Raw genomic sequence first — 27,541 nt, 5'->3', positions numbered from 1 at the left:
TACTTTCGATTTTGGAAATTCCTCGGTGTTCAAACATCCTTAGTCTATAAATACCTAAGTTTGCATTTCTAGAAAACTATCCTAAGAGCAAGGGAAACTTCATTATTTGTTGTTTCTGGAGGAGCCGTCTATTCAGAGAGGAAAGTATCATAATTAGGTGAAATCTCTTACGATCGCTCGTTTAAAGACTTATGTGGGACCAAGAAGATCTACGAGTACCGTTGGTGGGAAACTAGATAATTGTAGTGTTATTAGTTTTCGATTGATTTGATTGACTAACTGTTGTTAAAATTTGTATTGCACCTAATTTTTTTTTGCTTGAGAAACTTCTTTTCTAATATAAGATTCACTCAAACTAGATCAGAGTATTGACGGGATTTTTAGAACTATTGTTAGATCTAAAGATATCTTGTCATAATCCATTGTTAACAGACTCCGTCTTGTGTGTGATTGATCACAATAGATTCAAGTGGTGTTGTGCAGGTTATTGAAGATTAAAGAAGATTTGAAGAAGAATAAGATTTCTTATTAGTTCTCGTATCTTGTGAATTGTGTGCACAAACCTTGATCGGCTGGGATCTAACTAGAATCAGATTTATTTGATTGATTAGTTGTGCGAGATCGGCATTCTCTATATTTATCTTTGGGACATATATTGATTGTGAGCAACTTGACTATTTCGGTAGTTAAAGTTATATTTATATAACCATACAAATGAGTTTATTATATTAAATGGAAGAGCCTTTGTCAACAACTCATCTAAATCCTTAGGAAGATTGATTAGAGTGGTACCAAACAGATTGTTCCTTTGCTGTTTGGAATATGATCCAAAGGACCTGTTATTCACGTGCATGACTCTAGAAGTCGAAGGCGCAGGGATACCGATGGTACTAAGTAGCTAGGGGTACTCTTCTTGGTCTCAACTATACGAAGTTGGTATCAGATTTTGTATAGTGGTTTAATTCTGAGAGTATTCAAAACTGGACTAGGTCCCGGGGTTTTTCTGTATTTGTAGTTTCCTCATTTACAAAACTTATTGTGTATTTTACTTTGATTTACGCATTATAATTGTTATCATAATAAAGTAAAATACACATATATGTTAACCGTAATATTTGATAGTGACCCTATAGAGTTTGGTTATTACCGAACCTATTATCAAGTAACACACTTTGTTGTAGTATTGTCTCGATCTTGTATCCATAGTCAATCACACAAGTTATCTTGTTGTTGTATTGTCTCGATCTCGTATCCATAGGAAATCACACGAAGTGTGAACGGAATCGTCGTATTATATCGACTACGTCCATAGACGATCACATTCGGTAGAGGACTTATAGGTTGAAACAAAAATATTTTGGTGTATTTGGGTACCCTCGTCTTTTCAGAAGCATCATTGAAGAGACACCAGAGATACTCGAGGAGTGGACAATCAATTGGTATAATCCCAATTACCCCATCTCCAGTTTTCCATATGGAATTTCTTTTCCAAATGGTAGGGAGGCAATCAACTATACTCGTAATTTATCCGTCACTGGGAGAATTTGCATTACAATTGCAAGGTGAAGCAAGAGCAGATATATGATCAGATTCCTCCGGGCCATGGCATACTTGTTTTGCAATAGGATTTTGGTTTTAGAAATCCACCCCAGGTAATCTTTCTTCATATCCATATTTACATTAAGTATGGTGTTATAGCATTGCTTGGTCAAACTCGCAAGCGTTTCTATCTCAAGCTTGTTTGTCAAGTTTAGTTGATCAAAATTATAGTCTTGAATTCTAGTCTACTTATAGCTGTGTCTCGGATTAGGATAAAATGTGTAGTTTAGCTTTAGATTTCACGGTGTTCACTAATTCAAGACGAAGATCTACTAAAGGGAGATAGGAGGAACTTCATCAACAAAAGGTATGTGCAGACTAAAACTTATCTAGCACTTAGAAGTCTATTCTATTCTATATCCCAATGAGACTAAGTCATATAGCTATATTGACTTTTACATTATACACATTTGATATTTCGAGATGAGTTTATCTCGCTTATCTATTTCTCGAAATATGTGTTGGAAGATTTTTAGCTTTAACTATGTTCATCATTATTTTTGACGAGTTTAGTTGGAAACAAGTTATTTGTTGGAAACTAGATATTAAGTCAAAATATGATCATGTGGAAGTTGCCTTGAAACATCTTATATGATTTTTGTGGGACAATAATTTGATGTCGACTTGGAATTTAGTATTGATCATTCGATCACTTGAAAATTACTTGAAGCTAATAGTTTGTGTGAGACAACTATTATCGTCTTCTAAGGATGTTTCGATGATCGAAATGGGAGTTTAGAACAATTAACAATGTCTGGATACAATATCGTATGCATACTTAGTATGCGAACTGTTTTTCAATGCTTCAGGTCCGGGAACCTTGTTTGCGTACCTAGTACGTGAACGATTTTATCTGTAAAGGTCCGGGAACCTTGTTTGCAAACGGTTCTACCTAAGTTGGGTCTAGGACTGTTGTTCGCGTACCAGGTTTGCGAACGGCTGGACATGCCAAGGTCCGAAACTTTTTTTCACGTACCTGGTTTATGAACATAGTGGTTCAAGTTCTGAAATCAGCTAAGTATGTTTTTCATACTCAGAACAAATACATTTATGAATTAAGGGATGCAATCTTCGCAAACCGTGGCTTAATGTTCATGAATTGATTCTTGTGTAAGTACTTTGTACAGTTAAGAATCAATCCGATTTTGTTTCAATTTGTTCATGTATATTTCTATGAGATAGTGAACAATTGAACAACTCCATGAGAAACACAATTAGATTCACTTGATTATCTTTCATGATTGATTGATCATCATATTTGATCTAGAAGTTTTAGATGAATGTGGTTACGGAAAAAGTGTTCTGAAAAGACGAGGGTACCCAAATATACCTCAATCTAAAAAATTTCCACTTTTAAGTCTTTTCTCCGAAAGTGATTGTCTATGGACTGATTCGAGACAATACAACTAATCGGTTCTTCATGTGATCGTTTATGGAGACAATATGACAACAACATAACTTGTGTGATTGGGTATAGATACAAGATCGAGACAATACAATAACGAAGTACAGTAGAAACTCTATAAATTAATGCTATCGGGACCATCCAAATTTATTAATTAAGCGAGATATTAATTAACCGATAAATTAATACTTATTAATTTATAAATAAATTTCATATCAAATAATTAGTTTCTATACAAACAAGATACCATATCATATCTTTGATATTTCATATTTTTATAAAGATAATATCCAATCATATTTCCTATATAAATACAATATCAATATCAAATCATATTTTTATAAACATAATATCCAATCATATTTTTAATTTCTTATATAAAGACAATATCAATATCAAATCATATTTTGTTATAAACACAATATCAAATCATATTTTCTAAATAAATTTTTTTCAAAAAAAAAAAAAAAAAGTTTCATATAGAAATACAATATGAAATCATACTACTAACAACCAAAAAAATATTTTATATAAATACAATATGAAATCACACTACTAACACAAACACATCATACACACAAATATGGCTTCTCATCTTAAAGGTGTTAAAAGATCAACAATGACCGATGAAATTCGTAGAGCATTATTCAAGCACAAGAAGGATAATCCAACAACACCAAAAATTCTTGCAATGATAAGAAAAATTAGAGATGAAATTCAATGCGACATTGATTTTAGCCAAAAACAGAAGACAATTAAATCATTTTTCAAAAAGTCTTTGTAAATCATTAATGTGTTGAATATATATATATATATATAATGCATTATCAATTTATATTTCATATGTGACCTACATAGGTAATCAAAAAAGTATTATCTTATAATTTTAGCGAATTATTAATTTGGTACGTTGTCCCCGACTCGGGACCGGCCAAAAATATTATTAACAGAGTTTATTAAATAATCGAGTATTAATTAAAAGAGTTTCTACTGATTACTTGATAATAGTTCAGACTTAACCAAACACAATAGGATTGCTATCAAGTAATTATGAATTAACGTTTGTGTATTTTACTTCTAATTATAATAAATCAATTATAGTTGCAGAAATAGAAAAGTAAAAGACACAGCAAGATTTTGTTAACGAGGAAACCAAAAATGCAGAAAAACCCCAGAACCTTGTCCAGAATTGAATACTCTCAGAATTAAGCCGCTATTACAAAATCTAAACCAACTCCGTATAGTTGAGACCAAGCAACAAACCTATAGTTCACCTAGTTCCCTCAGTATCCCTGCGCCTCCAACTTGTAATAAGTCACGCACTTGGAGCAATTCCTTTGGTTCATATTCCAAACAGTAAAGGAACAACAAATTTGTTCGGTAACAACTCTTTTTAAACAACGTGATATGAGTTTGACAAAAGGCTCTTCCGTTTATCCCAATAAACTCCTTTGTCAGGTTCTTAGATCTATCTATTAATAACTACCAAAGTAATTGTTTAGACTATGCAATAAATACTCTTAATAACAAAGAAATGTATTGATACCGATCTACTCAACTAATCAATCAAGGTTATCACAAAGATAAACCGATTATAGTTGGATCCCCAGCCGATCAAGTTTTGTGCACACCAAAGATTATGAACTCAAATAAGAAATCTTCTTTGTCTTTAAATCTTCTTAGATCTTCAATAAACACTTGCACACAAAAACTTGAACCTCTTGTGATCAATAACACACAGAACGGAGTCTGTTAACGATGGATTATCATAAGACGTCTTTAGATCTAAAAATAATTCTAAAGATCCCCATCGACACTTCGATATAGTTTGAGTGAATCTTATATCAGAAGAGAAGATTCTCAAGCATAAACAAACTAGGCACAATCAAAGTTCAACAACCATTAGTCAATCAAATCAATCGAAAACTAATAATAAACTGCAATTATCTAGTTTCCCACCAACGGTACTCGTAGAGATTCTCGATCCCAAAGAAGTCTTTAAAACGAGCGGTCGTAAGAGATTTTACCTAATTAGGGTACTTTCCTCTCCGAATAGACGGTTCCACCAGTAACAACACAACTAGGTAGTTTTGCTGGCTTTTTTGAGGATTAGTTTGATAGAAATGCAAACTTCAATATTTATAGACCAAGGAAGTTTGGACACCAAGGAATTTCAAAAACCGAGTATTCTCAAAGATATGCAATAAAGCCAAAAACGGTTTTCATAATTCGTGGAAATGCTCTGTCCAAATATTGACTGAAATCTCAGTAGAAAATCTCCAATTAATAAATGCACATTACCAATTTTTATTTTCTAAATATATGCACTTAATTATGGAAATTAAAAGCATATAAAAACTAAAAACCTTATTAAAAGATTCTCAATTTCTTTCGATACTGGATTCTTCTTTAATTATTAAGGAATATCTTTGAACAATAAAAGATAAGAATTACTGCACATGTTAAAAGTATGTCGACATCTTTACTTTTTAAATCCTTTTTCATATTTACAATCTTGGAACCGATTTTCCACACTTCCAAACGAGTTTGTAATTGGTTCATCTGACTTCTAAGAACTATGTGATTGATTATTCTATCAATCACCATTAATGGGTTTCACGGTTCTACCAAAACACAAGGCTTCGGTTCTACCTCCATGTGGGTACTAGGATCGGTCACACTAGCTTTCAATAAATTGGTTGACTAGGTACTAGGATCGGCTACCACATAATTATGGTATTTTACTTGTGATCGGTTGCACAAGTCATATGATCTGTTACCAATTACTAAGACTTGTTGTACCTCTTACAAGGATCGATTCCACATACTTGTGATCGGTTGCACGTCTTACTAGGAACGGTTACCCGATGTCTAGAGTTGGTCATACCAATTACAATATATCGGTCATACCATCTCAGGTGATTACTTAAGATCAGTTTCACTAATAAAAGTCATACCAATACAAAAGTCAGGCATTGTGAATAGTTTTACCAAGATACATATACAAGTTATGAGCGGTTATACTAAACACACATATTGGTAATCCAAAGATTTGCAATAAATAACAATACCAATAAGCCTAGCGATTTTCCTTTCGACTCACAAAATAATTTTATGAATTGTACTTCATTTAAACAAATGTAAAACATTGTTTCCTAGGACGAAATCTTCACCCATACCCATACATAATCACAATAGCATTCATAAGATTATGTCGATGTCTTATATACGAAGTTCAAAAGATAGACGTTATACTTTGTATTGTAATTCCTTAATACTTTGTCTAACTAGAGTATATCATTCACAGCTTCGCAGTTATATTTTCAATATGCATGACTTGAAAGATACGTTAGGAATGAAATAGTTCAAGTCAAATATTACTAACCTCAAGAGAAAGGATGATGTCGTCGTTGTAGCTCTTTACTTCTTCACATTCTTCAAGTCTTCACGTAATACTTGTAAGTCTCATATCCTAGTAACTTTCTAGATAACCTATACGAAGTTGAATCTAGTAAATAAATAAGCGAGTCTTTAAATGATTTTTGATTCAATAAAATATGACAACCAAACTTGACATACCAAAGCTTGGTGGGTTCACCTGAGTTGTGCTCTAACATGTTCATATAACTAACTTCGGTTAACTGTTATTGAGCCAACTCAATATACACGTTTAGGTACGATTACCCATATCTAAATGAAGGTATATTTCATTTGTGTATAACAATCTAAGACCATCTAACGGTGGAGATTAATTTCTTTATTTCCAACTTAGCTTGAATCTTAAATCAGGATTTTATCTAACGGTGAATATTGAATGCTTTGTTACTAAGCTATATTAGATTTGATTTTAAGAAAACGCTGATTTGAAAAACTATATAGGGAGAACTCTAGCAACTGGAAAACCTAATCTCGACACTTTCCTGTGTCCTAGTTGCGACTAGAGTCGATTCTCCTTTAACCTAGGTTTTTCTAAAACCATATTAGGTTAATGACTTGAAGACTTCATTTGGGATTCGTGAAGCCAGATTCAACTATTTTCTTTGTAGTTGCGTATTCTGATCTTACTTGTTCTATCGTATTGAGTACTATCTTCTCTAAGATTTGCTCGAGATTTATCTTCGATAGGTAAGATATAAAAAGTACTCACAAAGTTCTTCGTCTCAAACTTTGTGGTTCCGAAGTAACTTCTTCTACTACCCTATAGTTAAGTTATTGTGACGTGATTGATATTTCCAGGCTTCTCTTCGAGAGTATAAGACCGTATTATCAATTGGTTCCTGTTCACCTTGATTTATCGTAAGACAGAAAAAAACTTCATATGTACTTTTGTGGGAGACAGATTTATCTATCAGAATAAACTTATTTGTGGGAGACAGGTTTGTTTATAAGTCTTCGAATTTGGGTCGTAGCAACTCTTAGTTGTGGTTGAGATCAGCTAAGAAATCAAGTGCGCAGAATCCGGCGTGGTTCTAAAGGCGTAAGGATCACGACTGTACCTTAATCGGTTTGAGACTTGGTTAGGGCTCAATTACATTCCAGTCTGAAGTTAATTTGTAGTAGGCTAGTATCTGTAGCGGCTCAATACAGTGTGGTGTTAAAAGATGGACAAGGTCTCGGGGTTTTTATGCATTTGCGGTTTCCTCGTTAACAAAATTTCTGGTGTCTGTGTTATTTCTTTCCGCATTATATTTGTTTATATAATTGAAGTATCATAGGTTGTGCATACTTCAATCAATTGATAAATCCAACTTTTGTTTGTTGGATATAAATTGATTGATACTTGGACATTGGTCTTTGGTACCGTCCAAGTTATTTTTCATATCAATCAGGTTCATAGATTTCTATCTGTTTGATTTGCTGATTGAATTGAGAAAAAGATATATAACTCTTTGATATCTTTTTTGATAGAGCTATCTTTATAAGCTGGTGCTCTCGGAATAATATTGGAGTTAGTTCATACAGATTTCTGAATGAATTATTGGGTGTGGTTGCTATACCATTTTTTTTCATATAACAAATAGGTTCTTATTTAAATTTGACTGTTTATATATGATTTGTTGCATGTCCAGGGAGTTGCAAATCCTGCTTGTCAAAATATTTTCCAGAATTATGTGCAAGAAGTTGGTGGCAGTAGTGGGTGTGGTTTTGGGTTAGAATGGGTAGTGGTATTGGAGATGTTAATGGTATTGGTAGTGATAATGATGATATTGTTGATAATGGTACTGAGAATGTTAATGGTTATGGTAATGACATGGTTAGTGGTGATAGGAGTGTGGGTGGTAGGGTTAGTGGTGATAGAGATGTGGGTAATAAGGATACTTTCTGTGGTGTTATTGGAGGTGATCATGGTAATATAAAGGCATATACCAGAGATCGTCATGTATTCCATAATAACACATTTGAGGTTGGTAATGGCAGTAGTGTGGGAAATGGGGATAATTATGTTGAGGATGTTTTTGGTGATTTTGTGATACCAGAGGCTGTGAGCAGTACATGCATTCTAGGGGAGGAGTGTGGGTTGTCTGATGGGTAGGTGTTGTATGCATTTCATCCTAGACTTGGAAAATTTTTGGTGAATGAGGGGGTTGCTCTGATAGGTGATATACATGTAGTAACTTATAGGGTTCGCCAAGGTTTGATTCTATAGAAATGTCTGCTCCAATTAGAACTGAAATTCGTAGGGTAGCAGGAATACCTATTCCTGCTGGGGAAGTTGCATTCCCGCTCCTGGATATGATGTGTCCTTTGGTAGGTCGAATTGCAGAGAATGTTTCTATGATGATTGATACATGATACAGAGAGAAGAATCCACCTAGCCAGGATCAAGATGTACCACCTTAGGATCAAGCATCGCAATTTCTGGAGCCATCAGTACCAGATGATCCAGCAGAGCCGAATCACGACCAAGTTCGGCCATCTTCGATAGTCGAGACTGCACCAGAAGTGCCAGCATCACCTGAAATAGAAAGGTTCCAACGAAACTATCTTCATGTGCGTCTTTCTCAAGCCAATAATATGCATATGGAGAATGGAAGGTCTATGACTCGCAGTGGACGCCTTTATCGATCTCAGCAAGCATAACCAAGTTCAAGAACTACAGGAGTGAGATATCGCACATGTTAGTAAGTATGCGATATCGCACAAGTTCAAAATCAAGACATTAAGTGTGTTGTTATTGGAAAACCACTTTCAACTTCATATTCAACCATGCATAAATAATGGAAGTTTCAAGTGCAACACAACCAAATTTTTGTAGTCTTTGTACACTAAGTGGTCATTTTGCAAATGAGTGTCCCTTTGAAGGCAGCAAATGCACCATTGATGGTTGTAAGGAGTTCTTATTTCTTATGAAAGTTGTAATAGGAGATGTATATCAACCGTATGCTTCAAAATGCACTTGTTGTGAGTTTTTCTATTGGATAGATGAGCGCCTAGCTCCGTATGAAGATGAAGTTGCTAAAATCAACCTTCTACCATGCACAGATCCATGTTGCGATGGTAAGATGAAGCTAATTACCTCTCCTAAAAAATTGTGTACCAGAAAAAGATACTATCTATGGCTCAAATGTGTTAGGGTTAAGTTTTTAAGGTTTGTATGCTCTAATTAAATGTTGAGTGCATCTCAATGTACTAAGAATGTTACAGTCGACATGTTTTAGTTTATATAAGATGAAGACTTTTTCATAGTCGTCAAGGTTGATCTATATTATTATAAGTTATTTAATTTCAATTTTAGTCGGTATTATACAAAATTCTAAGATTGTCGACAGCGAAACAGTCGGCATTGAACACAATTTTAAGCATGTCGATGGCAGTACAGTCGGCAACCTGACAATTTTAAGGACCACAACCATGCCGATCGTCCCGAGCTTTCTTTTCCACTGCTGTCAGACATATACAGTCGGAAACCTGACAAAATTATAACCTACCGACCCTGGGGAAAATTCAAACTAATTGTGTGTCATATTGTTTGGTCGGCAAGATCGTGTGATAATTACAATGCTGATGGAGTAAACACCAAAAAATTGGAAGTAGTAAACACCAAAAAAACCACATCCATTTCATTCATTTGTAGTACTCCAAAGTACATTACACAAAACATGTACACGACTACAAAAAGATTCCTTATTTCCTTATCACAATCACCCATCGCTCAAATCTATTGAACCTCATTTAGTCAAATATATGGGACCTTTGGTAGACTCGTCTAAATAATTCCAAAGGTGCATGTTATCCTCGTAAAGTTTCACCCATTCTTTGCTCTTGTTGTTTATCGACTTTTCTCAAAAACTAAACGTGCAAAGAGGAGGTAATGGACATTCCTTGTTTAGTTGTAAACAAATAAAATGATTGTTATCCACCAAAGCCATGACAATTTTTTTATGCTTGAGCTGCTCCACACAAACCGCATGTTTCGGTGCAAATGCTACACAACATCCGTTACTAAAAAAATGTACTACGCATGACCACGTATCCGCCAATAGATGTCCACACTCCGGCATTCTCATCTAATGCTCCCATTTAATCGGTGCATTTCCCCCGGGCTTTAACACTAGTAACCAATTCCTTAAAAGTCGCTTCTTTGTCCTATATTGAACCTTCTAGCATCATTGAGATATAAAACTCCTTGTCTTTTTTTTATCCGGGAAGCCATCTTCTTTCTTATGTATTGACAATCGGTGAGATTCTCCTCAACCGCTCCACTTAGATGTCCCAATTGTTGGGAGGCAATGTGAAACCCACAATTTACATCCTTTGGGATGTCATCGGTACCAATAAAGAACTCTTGAATAGTTTGAGGGAGTTATACGATACTCTTCCAATACCGGTTTTACTACCTTCGTCGGACGACCTCTTTTCTTCACAACATCTCCTTGACTTGCCTGACTTTCAATAGGTGTAATCTTGGGCTCCATGGGTTTTCTATTAGTGTGGGTGTTTTCTTTCTTGGCCGACCCCATTAATATACAATAACTTCCGCACTTGCTTGACTCTCAAAAGTTGGAGTGCTATTTGGATTCAAGTTTGAAACTGTTGGTATAGTTGTTTCTTTCCTTGGACGACCTCTTTGCTTTTTAGCCGTCTCCTCTTTGTATTCAGCCTCATTATATTCATGTCCGGATGGATCGCATGTTGTACTAAAATACTCTTTAATTTGTTTTCTTTCTTCCTCCCTTGTCTTTGCGGTAGGTGGTATACCCGTTGGATCTTGTTTCAAGGGTTTTTGAAGTTCTTCCATAAAAGGGTAAACAATCGACATCAACTTGTGCTTTATAGTTTGTTCCAACCTATTCAATATGGGGTACTTGTCGAGGATTATTCTCCCAAGTTCCACGTCGCCAACTCTTCACCGGGATCTTATCTTGGAGCCAGGATGAAATATAGTTGCTTCCAATAAGAATCAATATCTTCAATCAGAATCGGAGTTTTATACCTACCAAGCATATGACGACATGGAAGTCTGATATACTTCATTATCTTACACTTACAAGGAGTGCTCGGGTCGTCATACTTTTGATACAACTTGAGATGTTTCATCATGAAACGTATTTCCCAATGAGAAACATTGCAATGTATACCAAAAAGCAACCAATCATCCTCCTTAAACTCCTTCAACTTCTTGTACCTACTTTCTTCGAATTTCTTACTTATCTTGTTGATATCATTATTAGTGTACTCATGGATAGCATGTTGCACCATTACAATCACATTTTGACTCGTGAAAAGTATACACTTTAGTTTTCCATGAGCTTGCTCTACTATACTTGTGGACTCAAGTTTGAAATTTATATAGTCGTAAGTAAAAGCATACATAAACTTCTCTTTGTGTGGCCTCAACCATTGTATTTTGCAATATTCTACTACTTTGGGGTAATTAGTGCCCCAATCATCCTCGAACTCCTTCAAGTTTATCTCATATCTTGCCACACTCATCGACCAAACCAACTTATCCCACGCTTTCATGAATAACTCAAATTTGATCTCACCTTCTTTCCATTCTTCTTCTTATTTCTTTTTCTCTTTCTCTCTATCCTATTTAGTTAGTTTACTAAGGCGTTCATCTTCCTATTTTTCACATTTACTATATTTCTTTAGATTTGTATTTTGGATATGACTCCTATAATTCTTTCTAAGATTGCATTGCATGTGCCACGTGCAAAGAAAATTTTGTACCTTAGGAGAAACTATCCTCACGGAGTTCATTATTGCTTGCTCATTGTTGGTCACTACAATCCCGGCAGTCTCGTCTTCTTGGTAGAGAAGCTTCAAAGTTTCCAATGCTCAAATATAACTATCATCCTTCTCACGATCGATAAAACACCATGCCACCGTGAGTGATTGGTTGTCCGAGGTTTGTACTACAATGTTCAACAAAGGCATGTTGTACCTATTCGTCTTATAAGTATAATCCATGAATAAAACTTGGTAAAAGTACCGGGCTAATTGAATCATATCGGGATGCACAAGAAAAATACGATCCACCCTCCCCTCCGGTGACTCATGGTGTCTCATCGTGTAGTTGTATTTGTGGGCCAACCATTGTGATTCTTTCATTGCATTTCTTCCATCCCATTCAATTCTTTTGATAGTTTCTTTGTCCACATAAATTATATACAATGAAGAAAGGTTATGCGGGTCATCCATCTTGAACTTACTAAGGAGCTTACTTGGTTTAATTCCCCAACTTTTTTTTTACTTGTTCGAATTCGTGCGGTTTCAACTTGGGAGTGTCCAACAATACTTTGCGGATCTTTATGGTTATGCAACCCAACATCAACTCTATTCATTATCCACTTGTTATCGGTGTCTTTGCTCCTCCAAAAAATAATTTTGAATGTGAATCCACACTTCTTTGACTTCGTCTTGTACACCCTAGTCATCTTCTTATCATACACATAACCCTTTCTCTTGTGACTTACGTACGACCCACTACACTCGCATACCATTTCAAACCGTGAGTCTTTTGTTGAGTTTTTTTCACTAGAACGCACATCTTCTCTTTTGCTTTATCAACAACCCAATTGAATGCGTCGTCTTTTTCCTTCCATTCCAAATCATTAGCATAATGTGCAGAAGTATCAGGACCCCTAACACTGTGATCTTGAGGCTGATCCATCATCGGTACCAATGCAAACAAAACATCACAAATTAGTTGATATATACTATAATAGTCGGCAAGGTCAATATATAAAACAACAACGACCAAAGCACAGCCGGAAGGGAGAAAAAATACAACAATGCCGACCAAACTATAGTTGCCAGGGTCGACATATATTCAACACAATGCCTGCTTAAGCACGTTTCACAACCCAGTATCCTGAGTTGCTAAATTCACAACGTCGACAGGGTTCTTATTTGTGACCTTGCCGACTACAATACCGCTCATGAAAAGTCGAGGCAGTTGGTAAAAAAACCATGCCGACTGTTATAGTCGGCATGGTCTGATCATCGCCGACCTTGCCGATACTGGGCAAAAAAAGTGAAAGAAAAAAATAACCATCATTTGCATGGAAAAATCACAATCTTCACCACGTAAGTTTGCACCTGATTACTTACATCTCCCTTTTCTTCTTCTGGGTCATTAGATTCTATGTTTGGCTCAAGACATTCATCCCTTCCAAATCCAACTTGAGTTTGAGGAAAATAAAAGTGAGGATCATGCATATAATCCATTGGATCATGATTTGGTAGATCATCATACAAGTACTCATATGTAGGAGGAAAATTAGAAGACTCCCCCACTTCAAAATCTGGATTAAAATCACTCATCTCACTCATAACACAAATTTCTCAAAAACCCTAACTCCCTCCCCCACCCACAAAACTTCTTCTACTACTTCACTCTCTTTAGTACTCTCAATTATTTCCAAATCTACTCATATAAATCAACTAACTAATCTAACTAATTTAACTAATCTAATCTAATCTAATCATATCAATGAAATTAGTATTAATCATTACAAGGGTAATTTAGCCATTTTGAAAATACATGGTTAAGGGGTGTCCTGTTTTACTTCAAAATGATCCAGGTTTTTTCTCATTAAGTATACCCGAATTAATCTTGGTATACCCCAATCTTGCTAGGATAAAAAATAAGAAAAAGTAAGCGGTTTTCAAGTTTTTCTTAACAAATGAAGTAAGTCGTAATGTGCATCCCTATTTTAGAAGGATGCACAAATTTGGACTCTAATTTAAGACTTGTTAGATACTAGCTTAGCAAGCTATAAAAAATGATTAAGATCGTTTTTTCATTCGTTTAAAACTTCATTCAGCTTGCCATTCATCTCTTTTCTCCCACTGCTGTCTATAAGTATTAAATAAATAAAATCCATCTCGACGAGCGGACCACTGACAATCATGCCCATATAAAATCAGATCGTATGTGTCTCTTAACCCGTTTGCATGGTAAAATGTTATGTTCTCCATAGAATAATCATTACAAGTAGCACAATTTTGATTTGGTTTGTGAGGAAAATCGATCCCGTTTATAGGAAAACAAGCCCAAGAGAAAACTTCTCTAAAACAAATATATTTCACCGATATCTTCTCGAAGATTACAAACACCCTTTATATAAGGTTTCCTTCTTTTACAATTACAATAACTACTGCACAATCATTAGAGCAAGTCTTATGGTGGAATCCATCCATATTCCATCTTCCACGCCACCTCAGCATTTGGAACTGTGGATGGAAGCGCAAGTGTAATGGTGGAATAGTAGACCGCTATTCTTAATGGAGCTAAAAAAACGCAATTAGGAATGAAGCTTTTTTCGGCCGTTAGATTTCAACAACTCATTTTAGATCTACGGATAAAAAAAAACGTAATTAAGAATGGAGCTAAAAAAACGCAATTAAGAATGAAGCTTTTTTTTCGGCCGTTATATTTCAACAACTCATTTTAAATCTATGGATAAAAAAAAACGCAATTCTTAATTGCGTTTTTTTATCTCCATTCTTAATTGCGTTTAGCGCTATTCTTATTGGCGTTCAGGTGGATTTCACGAAACCGTGGAACCTTACTTGGATTTTCTGTGAAAGACCCCAAATTAGAAGCCACTAGACTTACATTCCATAATTTTTCCACACTTGGAATAGTTTGAATTCCACCATAAGACTTGTTCTTATAACTAACAATCATTATCCTAAACAAGAGATACATAACACTCCCATCCTATTCAAAACAACCTTGTCCGCGAGGTTATAAAAAATAAGTTGCCGATGTCGGGAAGTTGATACAGAGGATTTCCACAGCGCATAAACTATTTTGTTGTAGATGTCCCTTGGCACAACACTTCCAAGACAATAGAAATTGCATCTTTAAACTAATATCATACACAAATATTTACTAAAACATCTTTTGAACAACACAATACGAAAGCATACACTTGTTAGCCTAAAGGAAAAACAGTTGATGAACAATCCCCTGCCAGAAATTCAGCCGTATCTTCAACGTTGGAGAGAAACATGTTTTGACAATCAAAATCAACTTTGATCAAGGAAGAGAATTTGATACGGCCACGAAAGCGACCTGTGTATCTTTCAATCCAAATGCCCTTCAAACAGTGTAGTTCATGCTTATGAAATCCCAAATGAATCCCATTAACTATGGTAAAGATGTCTGAAGCTTCATAGGCTGGAGATGCTTGAAATGATGGAACATCAAAACATGAAAATTCACTGCTAGTTGGTAAATATATTGGAAAAATCAGAAATATTGAAAGTTGTGAAACCTCTGATTCGGGTTCTTGTGATCTCTATTTCTTCTTCAAAGATATCGAAGAACTCACACAAGTAGAAAACTCTTCTTGTTGGTGATCTCTGTGCAACATTACTAGAACTTTTAAGAGATTCTAGATAAGTTTGTTTGAAATCTTTGAAATCTTCTCTCAACTTCTTAACTAATCTCAACAGTTCTTCTCGATAATTAAGTTCATCGTATATTTTTCTGTCTTGATCCTTCCCGGGATCGTTGTGGCTCCTGACACCAAATATTATGTTCTCCATAGTATAATCATAACAAGTAGCACAGTTTTGATTTGGTTTGTAAGGGAAACCGACGCTGTCTATAGGAAAACAAGCCCCAAGAGAAAACTTATCCAAAACAAATATATTTCACCGATATCTTCTCAAAGATTACAAACACCCTTTATATAAGGTTTCCCTCTTTTACAGTTACAATAACTACTGCACAATCATTATCCTAAACAAGAGATACGTAACATAAACATCAAAAGTTTCATTATACCAATGATAATTCCAATTATCATACCAACGAAAATCACACCAAAAATATGTAAAACCAACAACTATACGAAAATCCCAGTGCCATTCGTCACCTTGATGGAGCGAACGTTGACCTAGATCGTCATAGGTGGACAGTGCATATCCAACGAAACTTCATACCCTTCAATATCATTCTTTATTTGCAGTATGGTCTTTTCAGATGAACATTTGGAAACTAGAACGGAAACAATAGCACCAGCAACAACAAACTTGTATTTCCATAGCTACTAGTACCCATTTATTTTTGAATCTGAAATAAGCTTGAGGCCTGGAGGAAGATGAGGCAGTGTGTATGTGTATATACAAGGGGAACTTGGGGATATGCCCCAAAATCGACTGGCATCTTGGGGATATGCCCAAGATTCCAGTTTCTGGTATATGTCCTAAAATAACGGTTTCCGTCAAGGAACCGTTAAATAGTCAATTTATCGTAAATGTGTTAGGATTTTCTCTAATTTCTTCGAGGTTTTTCTGTTTGAATATTCCTGAACCTCGTAAAGGTATTAGTATATAGTATATATATTTTTTAATTCGTATATGCAATCCCAAATGTGTGTGAATATTGACCATTTAATGGTTTTGGATGGAATTTTGGACGGCTGGGGCATATTTCCTAAAACTGGAATCCTGAAACATATCTCCAAGATGACAGCCAATTTTGAGGCATATCCTCAATTTTCCCTATATAAAGAGAGAGCTAAGATTACAACATTCAAATACCATTCATTTATGGTTGATTCTGAACATATTTCATATCCTAACTAATTAACAAGGAATTACACAAGTAGTCTCGTGCTTTCGTAGCATATATACACACACAAGGCTAACTAATAAGGATATACACGATTAGTCGTGTGCTTTCATAGTCATATATACATACAAACACAAGGACTATCGAAATGGCAAGTACATTATTTTCGTCAAAAAAGTAAATAAAGTTAAATACTAATTAAACCCGACATACTTTCCCAGTTTTTTTTTTTGTACACATAGTTTCACAAATCATCTCTAGTCTATATGATCAACTAATTCACTAATATTATACCAGTATGTATATGATATATATCCAAAATCAAAGTACATTTAGCCGAAGTGCTATTCGGTTTCCTTTTCTCCACCTCCCTATTTACCTTCCTATAATCTAAACCCCACATTTAAGGAATGATGAACCCTACCAGTACCTGAATGTGAATCTAAATTTAAATGTGTGGTTGAGATTGGAGGGAGGTGGGAAAGAGGGTGGGAAAGAGGGAGTCACATAGCATTTCCAACACCCCTTGTTTCTTAAAGTATCTATTATTTTTATGTGATAGAAAATGGGGGATCCCATGCACATGCAAAATTGTACAAAATATGCGGATGCCCTTAGATAACGATGTATGATGTTGATCTGATCAGATCCAAGATTGAAGGAGATCATAGTTGCATTTAAAAGAATTGACTCCACTGATATGAGCAAATATATCATCTGAAGAATCAACATCTTCCTCTTTTCCTACTACCTGTATCATACAAAAATGAAAACTAAAATATAAAACAAGAGTATTTAATTAGCTGATAATCAAAGAATGAATAAACTATATCTTACTTCATCATCTTCAAGATTGCTGCAACTATTTCTAACACTGTCTCCGAAATCGTCATTTTTTGCAAACCTTCCTCTAACGCGAGGTCGACTATCCGCCAAAGTCTTTCGACAAGCATACTATACAAACGAATGCATTAGTAGAACGTACAATACATTCTTCTTCTTTTTATGTACAACCAAAACATTGTAGAAGTTAATTACCTTGATTTTTTTACTGAAGTTCCTTTCATTTCTTTTCTTCATGTATCTATGAATCTTTTCTTTTCTTTCTTCAACTGACAGTCTTCCAACTTTGTACGAAGATTCGTCCAAGCTTGCTAACTCTGATGTTAATTGGGTAGTGTTATTATTACTACACTCATTTACTAGCAGTTGATTATCATGATTAAGTGCCTACAAAACCAAAAACAAAGAAACAAAAAATGTCGAATAATGGAATCACGTATAAAATATGACTGATCATGACACAAACTTAACGAAACGAAGGCTCTTTATTGAGACAGTTACACGTGCATGATGATCACCACTTATTTTAGCTACTTCTATAACCTACAGATTTTGAAACATAATTCTCATAGGAAGCATTTGATACCTTAAACTTTATTTTTCTATTGTATGTCCTTTTAAGTCAATACAGGAATATTGTTCTTTTAATCCTAAAGATAATATGCATCTATAGTCATGGAGACATGGAACACAGAACAATTTCAATGTTCATAATCCATGAAGTACCATAGCTGATTGCTCACTATGAGCAGATTTTGTTTATGAAAATATTTTATATTCTCGCAGTAGAATAAGAATTCATCACAATTGAAGAAATGAGTACAGTAACATACCGAAAACAAAAAGGATATGCTCTAGGCATGATACAGACGTGTTGTCTAATATGTAGAGAAGTAAACGCTCAAATTAGTAAAAAAAAAGTAAATGTGAAAGAATTTTCGTGTAAACTTATCTTCCTTTGAAAATTTAAATTCCCATTATTACTTAGTTACTTGGACAATGGTGCATTTTCCATCTTTTATGCCATAAAACATGTCTATAGTAGCCACCGAAACCCCTAGTTGTGGAGACATTTTTTGTCAAAAGATACCTGATTCACATGCTCCTTTCTATAGTTATAGTTCAACTTTATAGATTATAGTTCTAAACACAGAAAATTAGTTAAAAACAAAAATTCGACAAGTTTCGAGTTTGAACCGTTACAGTACCTGAATATCAGTTGGGTTGAAAACTCGTTGCATGGTATCAGTAACGTAAACACCATTACTGTTATCTCCTTGGAGATCCAGTTCTTGCTGTAATTCGGATCCCATAAGCATGCCGCCCGAGAATATTCCCGATCCACAATCAGTTGACAATGGGGTAGTGCTAGTGAAATTCCCGGGCAAAAATGATCCAACAGAAGGATCAATGCAAGAACAAGACGGTGAACATGGATCTAAACTAGCATAAGAAGTTGGTAAAGAGGATAAACAATCATCTTCAAATATGGATGGTAATGGTGGTCCGGATCCTGCTAACGAGCAAATAGGATTGACAGAATATGACAAAAACCCATTAGTGTCATCTGTTAATGGAAGAGGTGGTACTTGTAGCGAGGAAAAATCGAATTCTTCTTCTTGGCTTGTGATCATGGGAGGGATTGGATATTGGAAATTTGGAGATGACGATGATAAGTTCATGGCTGAGGTGATATTATTTTCATTCTCATCTTGAGAATCAAAAATCATGGGTAAGTTATTGTTGGTTATCATGGTGTTAAGTATATCATTGGGGTTACAGTTGTTACTAATGCTAAAGTTGTTATTTCTGTACATTCCTGTTCCATCTGAAGCATATGAAAGATTTGCAGCGTATGAAGAGTTTTCCTCATAGCAGCAGTTATTTGATGAGGATACGTCAGAGTTTGGTAAGTTTTCCGGAAACAAGTCATGGTCAGAAAACTCAAACATTTGAGCACTTATGGGGCTGGAAATATTTTCCTGTAAACAAATAAAATCCTAACAGTTAGATTAACAACTAACAGCCCTACGGTATTATTCAGTCAAGAAAGAAAAGAAATTCCCACGTTAGGCATACAAGAAGATGATATTTTCATACACAAATTTAGTAGAGATATATAGTTATACACATTAGTGAATACGTACTTGTCAAGGTGAAAAGCTTAGGAAATTTTAGGATTATACAACAGCTAAAAACATACTCAATACAGAAAGTATGTACAAGGACATCTTAACCTACGCATGTATGCATAATGTAATTAGCACGCATCAGCCCATATATGTTTAAAACCAAAACAAGAGGTATCGATTCTCTAAAGTAAGATTGTCATTTCGTAGATATATTTGACAAATACGTGCTTTCAAGAAGATAGGAATAATATGCATGTGACATGTTAGAATTTACATTACCCTATACCTAAGTAAAATAAATATCAGAAAGAAAAGCAAATCCATGTATGTTGTTCTTGTAAATGGAAAAAAGATAATAAAGCAAGGAAAAATGTAGATAAAAATTTGGCAGAAACAAATAGATAGGTGAAAGAAGAAGAAGAAGAAGAAGAAGAAGAAAGTATAATAACCTTTGTTGTTTTCACACTTTATAAAGTGTGTACAAAACAGGGAAGTGTTAATAAAAAGTTTGCAAAGTTATAACTTCTATAAATGAGGGTTTGTATTTAAAGTTTGTAATAATTGAACATGGTTTTAGTTTAATGAGTTGAAGAACAATCAAAACAATGCATGACCATAATAATTATTCGATAAACGCGTTGTTACAGTTCTGGCAAGCATAGTACACTCCCGAATCGCTTCTTTGTGGCTCGCTTCAAACCAGTTAATTTGTTTATCAAGTGAGATTTTTTTACATAAGATAACTGTTAAAAGAAGATTATTGAAATTTTTGCTTACATCAAGCTAAATTAAAACTTTCAAACGAATGCAAAAGATTAGCGAAAAACACAAAGATATTGGTGTGACTGCCAATTATAAACATAACTAATTTATGAAACAACCGAAACGAAAGAATTGTAAACAAAAATGAAAACACTCGCTTTTGTTTTTTCCTGTTTTTTCTGTTTCTGTTTGTTTTTGTTTTATTTTAAGGAACAACATGGATGAATGGAGAAAACACCCACCATGACATGAAAGAATTTAAAAGGAGATAAAGATTGCAAGATTACCAGAGGATCAAGTTGTTGTTCGGGTGGATGAATAACGTCCTGCAACATCTTGATTAGTAAATTTCGCCAATATCCTCAGAAAGGAAGCTAATCAAAAGTCGCTATATATGCCCACTTATTCGACCCAACAATTAACTAATAAAAATCATGACTGATCTCAAAGGAAGGAAGCTAAATAGCAAATCATCTCTGTGCTTTAACATGAATTAACCAAAAGAAGATGATCATTTCTCATGAATATGAAGGAGAAACAAGATGGGTTTGGGTTGCCAAAGACGGGGGAGTTATATATAGGGACATAAGAAAGCCGTACAAAGCCGTAATACAAGCTGGATATTGTGTATGATTATCCCACCTGGCATTCGGCTGATTTGGAAATTCAATGGACATATCCATAAAGTCAGTAGTTGGGTAACTTGGGTTGACTTGGTTCCCTGTACTAATTCTTTCAATCTATTTTTAAGTTTTTCCTTTCTAAATTTTCATTTTTCTTTAATTATAATGAGTTTTGGAAATGACTAATCAATCCTAACACCGAGTTCCATGGAAAGACTGCTCATGATCTTCGATGCACGTCCGGGTTAGAGAGCAATGACAGGGTAGTAGAGATAAGAAATATGCAGCCATGCAGCTGAAATAGTTGCTTGCTATTGCTAAATCATGCATGGGTTGAGGTGGCTAATAAAGGCAGTTCCTCGATGTTAGAGCAAGTATGACTGTGCTGCTGACTCATTTATACTCAACATTTGTTAACCATTCATTGGTTATTGACTGCACATCTCCAGCTCATCACAGTTGTACTATTGTATCTGTAATCTCTTTTACATTCTTGTAATGAAGCTTATAAATAAGCTTCTCCATCATTATAATCTTCTGAGTCTGTTTGAATAAACTTCTTATTACAATTCACAAATTCCTTCATGGTATTAGATACCAGTAGGGGAGTTTTTCTCTATTTCTGATCCTGTGAACCTCAAAACCTCCATTAATGGAGTTCCTTCATCTTCCGCTTCCACTCATTACAACAATCAGTACCAATTTATCTTTACCATCATAAATCAAAATCAAAAACAACAATCTGTACATACAACAACAACAATCAACAACAACAATCTGTAAATAAAAACATCAACAACCAACAACAACAACACCAATCCTATTTTTCAATTCTGATGGGTACCAACCCTTACTTCAGATGGAAACAACAACCTGTACAATTACACCCTGGAAAGGGACTACAACTTGTTTGTTTCTTTCAATTTTAGTTTTCAGATCTGAATTAGTTAGTTCTTGTTTCAATTTCTTCAAATCTCAAATTAAATTTTGAGTTTGAAATGGAGACTGGTTCAGATTGGAGAGGTTTTCAAAGATACATTGCTTCTATAGATGCTTCAGTTCCGGATCTATTCTTGTTTCAGAATTTTCATCACATTTTTCAGATTTTTCATCACATTTGGTGAAGACTCGATGTTATTTTAGATAAGTTCTTTCACCATCTATTGTTTTCAATTGATCTACTGTTGCGCAAATATGTTTTGGTGGTGATTGTGGACCTCGAATTTGGAGATCGAGTTTGATTCTTATTTCAGATTTGAGATCGTCTGTGCGATTGACTTTTCCAATGAAGGGGATAGTTTGCAGATTTCCTAAGAAGAGTTCTTCATTTCGTATTGATTTTTTCATCATAATCAATACGGCATATCGAGTGATTGGCTTCGTTTAGACGGAGCATCCTGTAGAAAGAAAAAAGAATATGATAAACAACCCATGTGCATTTGATGTTATTTGGATGAGTGATACATATTTTTAGATGGGAGGGAGGGCTACCTCTATCAAATAGAGAGATCAACGGAGTACACTCGTGAATGATAAGATTTTGATTAGGTTTGTCTTACTCCCTCTGTTCCAATTTAGACGATGTTTTAGGAATTTTCACGCAAATTAAGAAATGGAGAGATACAAAAAAAATTATATATATGTCCTTGAAAAAAATCTTCAAACATTAATTATTATTAGTGTATTTAAAAATAAACTTATGGTTGCAAGACAAATTGTGAGGATATTGTTAATAGTTATGTGGGAAAAATATGAAAACTATCAAATAATGTGGAACAAAAAAATAATCCTAAACACTTATCTAAAATGTAATGGAGGGAGTATAAAAAAAGAAGAAAAAACTTAAAAATATACATTAAAATATTTATTAATTGTGTCCGGAGTGAAGTTTAGAGACCTGCTCTACAATAGGGGCATGAGAATCGGTGCCGATCAATCCATTTATCCAGACACCCTTTGTGAAACACATGAGAGCATCTAGATAACTCTCTGATCTTGTCACTTGTCTCCAAACGGTCCATGCATATAGAACATATCGAATCTTCTTCCTCAACCTTCCTCTTCTTCGATTTCCTACAAAAGTCGCCAAATTCCATTACCCGTAACTTCCTTTTAACCGATTCTTCTTGAAAGCGAATACGTCCTCTAGGCGCGAGAGTTTGGTGCGCAGGAGTAGCAATTGCTGGTGTAAAGTTTGCTGTAGGAACAGAAGCAGAAGCAGAAGCAGATGCAGCCAGTGTAGAAGAGCTTGCAAATATTGTTTCATCTATTTGAAGCCTTGCAGTCAGCGCCTTCCTGCTTATTTTATATAAATAATCTTCCCTACTTGTCGCAGAGTTGTACACATCTCTTTCGAACCTTACAGCAAAACTATTTGTTGCGTCAAATTCCTCAGGAGGTAGGTGCGTCATAAGAGATTGAATTAATTCATCTGTAATCCACTGTCTGGCTCTAGCATCTACACCATCCCTCCAATATTGATCATCCATGTAAGTGGATAAAGAGAAACCATGGAAAGGATAATTCATGGTTAATTAAGGTTGCAGCTAAGATCACGTATGTGCTGTATATATATTTGCGTTTTGAGTGTTTGCTTCCTAATCCACGTGGGATTGGGTATGTAATAAACATATATGGTTGCTTACAGCCTTACACGGACAAAGGGTTGGCGCCATCTGGATCGTCTCTTTCTCCGCGTAAGGGTTTGACGCGTAACAAATTATCCAATTCTGAATGACCAAGTTCAAGAACACAAAATATACAGCTAGCGTACTGTAATTACACAACGAAATTGAATGAATGCACAACTAAAACTCCAATCTTCCCTCTTAAAGGCCTTGACAAATAAAACTCTCACATTAAACGGTGATGAAATTCTCGTTTCCTATTGACTTAGAAAAGTCTTTTCTAATGCAGAAGCTATGGTGAGGACACTTAGCATAACTCTATTGGTTGTAATAATTAAAATTTGGATACAATTTGGATACATCAAATACTTAACTGTCCTTTAGTAATGGTGTTGAAAAAAGTGTAGGTAGACGATATTTATGTTATAATTTAAACTTAAAATTATTTAGTTACACCCCATTAACACTAATACTAAACTGTACCTTAGTAAAGGTGGACAATACTTCCGTCAAAGCCTAACCTTGAACAGAACGGCATATATCCTCACGTCATCCGTCTATTCCTTGGTTTCCCCATATAACTGTGTTTCCTTATTAATAGGTCTTTCTTAGTGCTAACACGTAGAAAGATGTTTTAGCTTAAATACAAGACCATCTGCTTTTTGCTTTCCCAATCCTGATAGTTCTCTGAGTTTCTCCTCTTCTTCTTTGCGTAAACACCAAATACAAAGGTGTTTCCTACTGTTTCCTAGATTTACCTATGCCGTTATGCGAGCTCTGTCCAAAAGACTTGATATCTACGGTTTGGTGATTTAGATGCAGTAAGATTGCGGGTTCTTGGTGCTGGTGTTGGAGAAGTTCTGAACAAGAAATTGCATATGAATGAATTGATGCAGCACATAAAGAATGGAGTCACAGACTGGGAGAATTATTGATGGTATTAATTGGTGGTGGTGTTGGCTGAGAAGCTATTGAAGGAGACTAGATGAATGTATTAGTTTTACAGGGAATATAGTGAGATGAAATTGATGGGTACTGCAGATGGATATTTGAGTAGTGGATTGCTTATTGTATGCAACGAATGCGATTGATGGTGATTTGGCTTGAGAAGAAAGTAGAATGGGTTTCTGCAGTGTTGCAATGGGTTGCTTATGGAGAATGGATCGAGTGTGCTGTTTTCTTACTCAATTTTATCTCGCTGCTGATCAGAAGGAAGGTTTACTTATAACTGTAAGTCGCTAACACTAGGGTTTGCTTTTAGTAGTAAGTCGCATAGAGTGTTAGTTTTCTCTTCACTTTGCAATACCGAAGATACATCAATTGGCTAAGGGAGATGCACAATTGGACATCAGGCGAAGCCTCCTCCAGGCTATATCCTTTGTGTAATCTTTTCAATGGATTAAAGTAATAGAACGGATAGAATCATGATATCTGCTTCTCAAGCCATTCAATATGCCAGTCTAAAGACAGTGAATTAGCTGAGACAAAATCCATAACCAACGGTAGTATGCTTGCATTAAGAGTTGTATTAAAAGACCATCCTGGAGTAAGAATGGAGGACATAGAAGATCAAGAACCAATGCTTAACGCAGAAACCTCGAATTTAAGTAAGTATGCATAAAAAAATCTGCATTTTCATTGCATTTATTTGTAATTAATTTGTGCATCACTCTCAAATTTCTTAATTTTCATTATGTTGAAAATTTAATACATTCTCCAATAGATGTATGCTAAGTGTTATGGTAGTATTTCTGCATGATTACAAAAGTTATTTGTTAAATTTTATGTTCAGTGCAGGTAATGTCTTTGAACTCTACTCACAAAAATCTCTCTTCTTCTTTTAGGTCACAGTATGTTTCTTTGTCGCATTTGAGATGGTTCTTGATAATCAACGGTGACAAATGTTTTTTGTTGTGCCTGTATGATTTTTAATTCCCAATTGCAGTCCATGTTATGGATATAATCGGTGATTCAGTATAGTTAATTCTTTTGGGTTGGAAATTATAAAGAAGTTTCCGGTTCATAGTTGACTTAGTTAAATCGATCGTTGTTTTTTGTTTGTTCTTTTTGCAATGTTAATGACATTGAGCATTTCCCTTTCACGTGATTTTGTGTTGGCTTGAATAATCTTTCCAATAACGGTTGTTTTTGCCTTAGAGATGCCGTTGTTAATACAACTGACCATAGATGCAAAGGTGTAGTTTAACAATGTAGTAAATAGATTTTGAGCCTTGGGAATAAAATGTTATCTCAATTATCCCTTACCTTTTCGTTTTTCCTTTTCTCTATAAAAAAAACTGTGTGTTAGAATCCCGCTTGGTGGGATGTTACTTCGAGTGAATTAGTAGTTGCATTGTTGAACTATTCTGTCTAAGAAGGGTTGACTGAGCACTCTTTGGCTGACTGACAAGGTGAGTACTTAACACTATTTTTAATGGGGTTTCTAATGAACTCTGCAGACATTAGTTGTTGGAGCAGTCAAGCAGAGATCCTCACACTCGAAGGCAATAACATGAGATTTTGGAGACAAATATTGTGAATGGTCAGGGTTGGTATTAAACGGAAACCATTGATGTTATGCCCCCGAGCTGTATATGTAAATAACTAGCTAAACTTATTTGGTAGTACTTCCTTTGACTTCGTTGGCAGAATATATTCTTTCATAGAACTTAAGCGAAGTCTATGATCGCATTATTACATGCTTCTCTCTTTTTCCTGTTATAAGGTTCTATATATTATAGTGTTCTTCCTTGCCCAAGATTGGAATTGAACAGACCAAATATACATCATGTAGATAATTATGTTTTTATGTTAGGTGAAAGGCCTCATCAATCTAAATGATATTTCCAAAAGGACAGTAGTGGAGCACAAAGTTCGGTAGAATGGTGTATCTGCTGTAATGGACGAGATGATGTAACTAATTAAATAATTCAAGTTTAAATCCGGGATTCATTAATGCCCATTGTTAATTTTAAGTCGGCTTTTCTTTTTAATGCATATTGCTTCTTAATGTGCATCAAGTGAGGAGATATGAAAGATCACCTTCTTTTCTCAAACAACGCTTGCCATTACGTTTTTTTATCAGAAACACTCACCATTGTGACTCCATGAAGAAATCTATCTTATCGATCCTTCCAAACCCACCTCTCAAATAATGATTCCCATCTATGAATAAGTTAGTTACAACCATCTGTATACCAAATTCAATGATTGCATATTCGAATGAAAACTTCCATAACTAGGTTTTAGAAATGCTCCCTACTTATAAGTGTGGCTCTTCAAACTAATGATTCTGGAATATAAAAGCCTTCTGTATAGGGGGCCTTCATGTGATGCTTTCACTATGCTGAGCTGGTGATAGTCACTTCCAATGAAAATACCTCAAAACCGTGTCAATCTGTTTTTTCGTACTTCGAACCCTAAACCGAAAGGCAAAATCCATTGGAGGATGATGTATTTTTCCGGCCACACTAAATCATCGTTATGGGGCTGGGCGAAGTCTGGCGTACACCAAA

General features: G+C 35.0%; 2 protein-coding genes across 2 annotated transcripts; both read right to left on the bottom strand.

The window, feature by feature from the left end:
- Positions 1-17,043: 17,043 nt before the first annotated feature.
- Positions 17,044-21,317, bottom strand: LOC113288357. Its single transcript, XM_026537374.1, has 5 exons — positions 21,064-21,317; positions 19,091-19,864; positions 18,078-18,269; positions 17,877-17,993; positions 17,044-17,790 (listed from the first exon to the last, which is right to left on the bottom strand). Exons 1-5 carry the CDS (start codon positions 21,109-21,111, stop codon positions 17,683-17,685), a joined length of 1,239 nt encoding a protein of 412 aa, XP_026393159.1. The 5' UTR covers positions 21,112-21,317; the 3' UTR covers positions 17,044-17,682.
- A 722-nt stretch (positions 21,318-22,039) lies between these two features.
- Positions 22,040-23,917, bottom strand: LOC113285858 (RING-H2 finger protein ATL51-like). The gene is made up of 2 exons (XM_026534601.1): positions 23,297-23,917; positions 22,040-22,796 (listed from the first exon to the last, which is right to left on the bottom strand). The coding sequence occupies exons 1-2, from the start codon at positions 23,886-23,888 to the stop codon at positions 22,783-22,785; spliced, it is 606 nt and encodes a 201-aa protein (XP_026390386.1). The 5' UTR covers positions 23,889-23,917; the 3' UTR covers positions 22,040-22,782.
- Positions 23,918-27,541: the final 3,624 nt, after the last annotated feature.

The sequence above is a fragment of the Papaver somniferum genome, chromosome 6 (assembly GCF_003573695.1).
Source record: "Papaver somniferum cultivar HN1 chromosome 6, ASM357369v1, whole genome shotgun sequence".
NCBI lineage: Eukaryota > Viridiplantae > Streptophyta > Magnoliopsida > Ranunculales > Papaveraceae > Papaver > Papaver somniferum.
This window is presented reverse-complemented; position numbering and strand designations above follow the sequence as displayed.

Bases quoted from the DNA above. Each gene is read 5' to 3' on its own strand.
- LOC113288357 (XM_026537374.1), bottom strand. From the start codon at position 21,111: ATGTTGCAGGACGTTATTCATCCACCCGAACAACAACTTGATCCTCTG. The intron at 18,270-19,090 runs GTACTGTAACGG...TTGGTTTTGTAG, and splicing joins TCAACCCAACTGATATTCAG to GCACTTAATCATGATAATCA. The intron at 17,994-18,077 runs GTAATTAACTTC...TCGTTTGTATAG, and splicing joins ACTTCAGTAAAAAAATCAAG to TATGCTTGTCGAAAGACTTT.
- LOC113285858 (XM_026534601.1), bottom strand. From the start codon at position 23,888: ATGGATGATCAATATTGGAGGGATGGTGTAGATGCTAGAGCCAGACAG.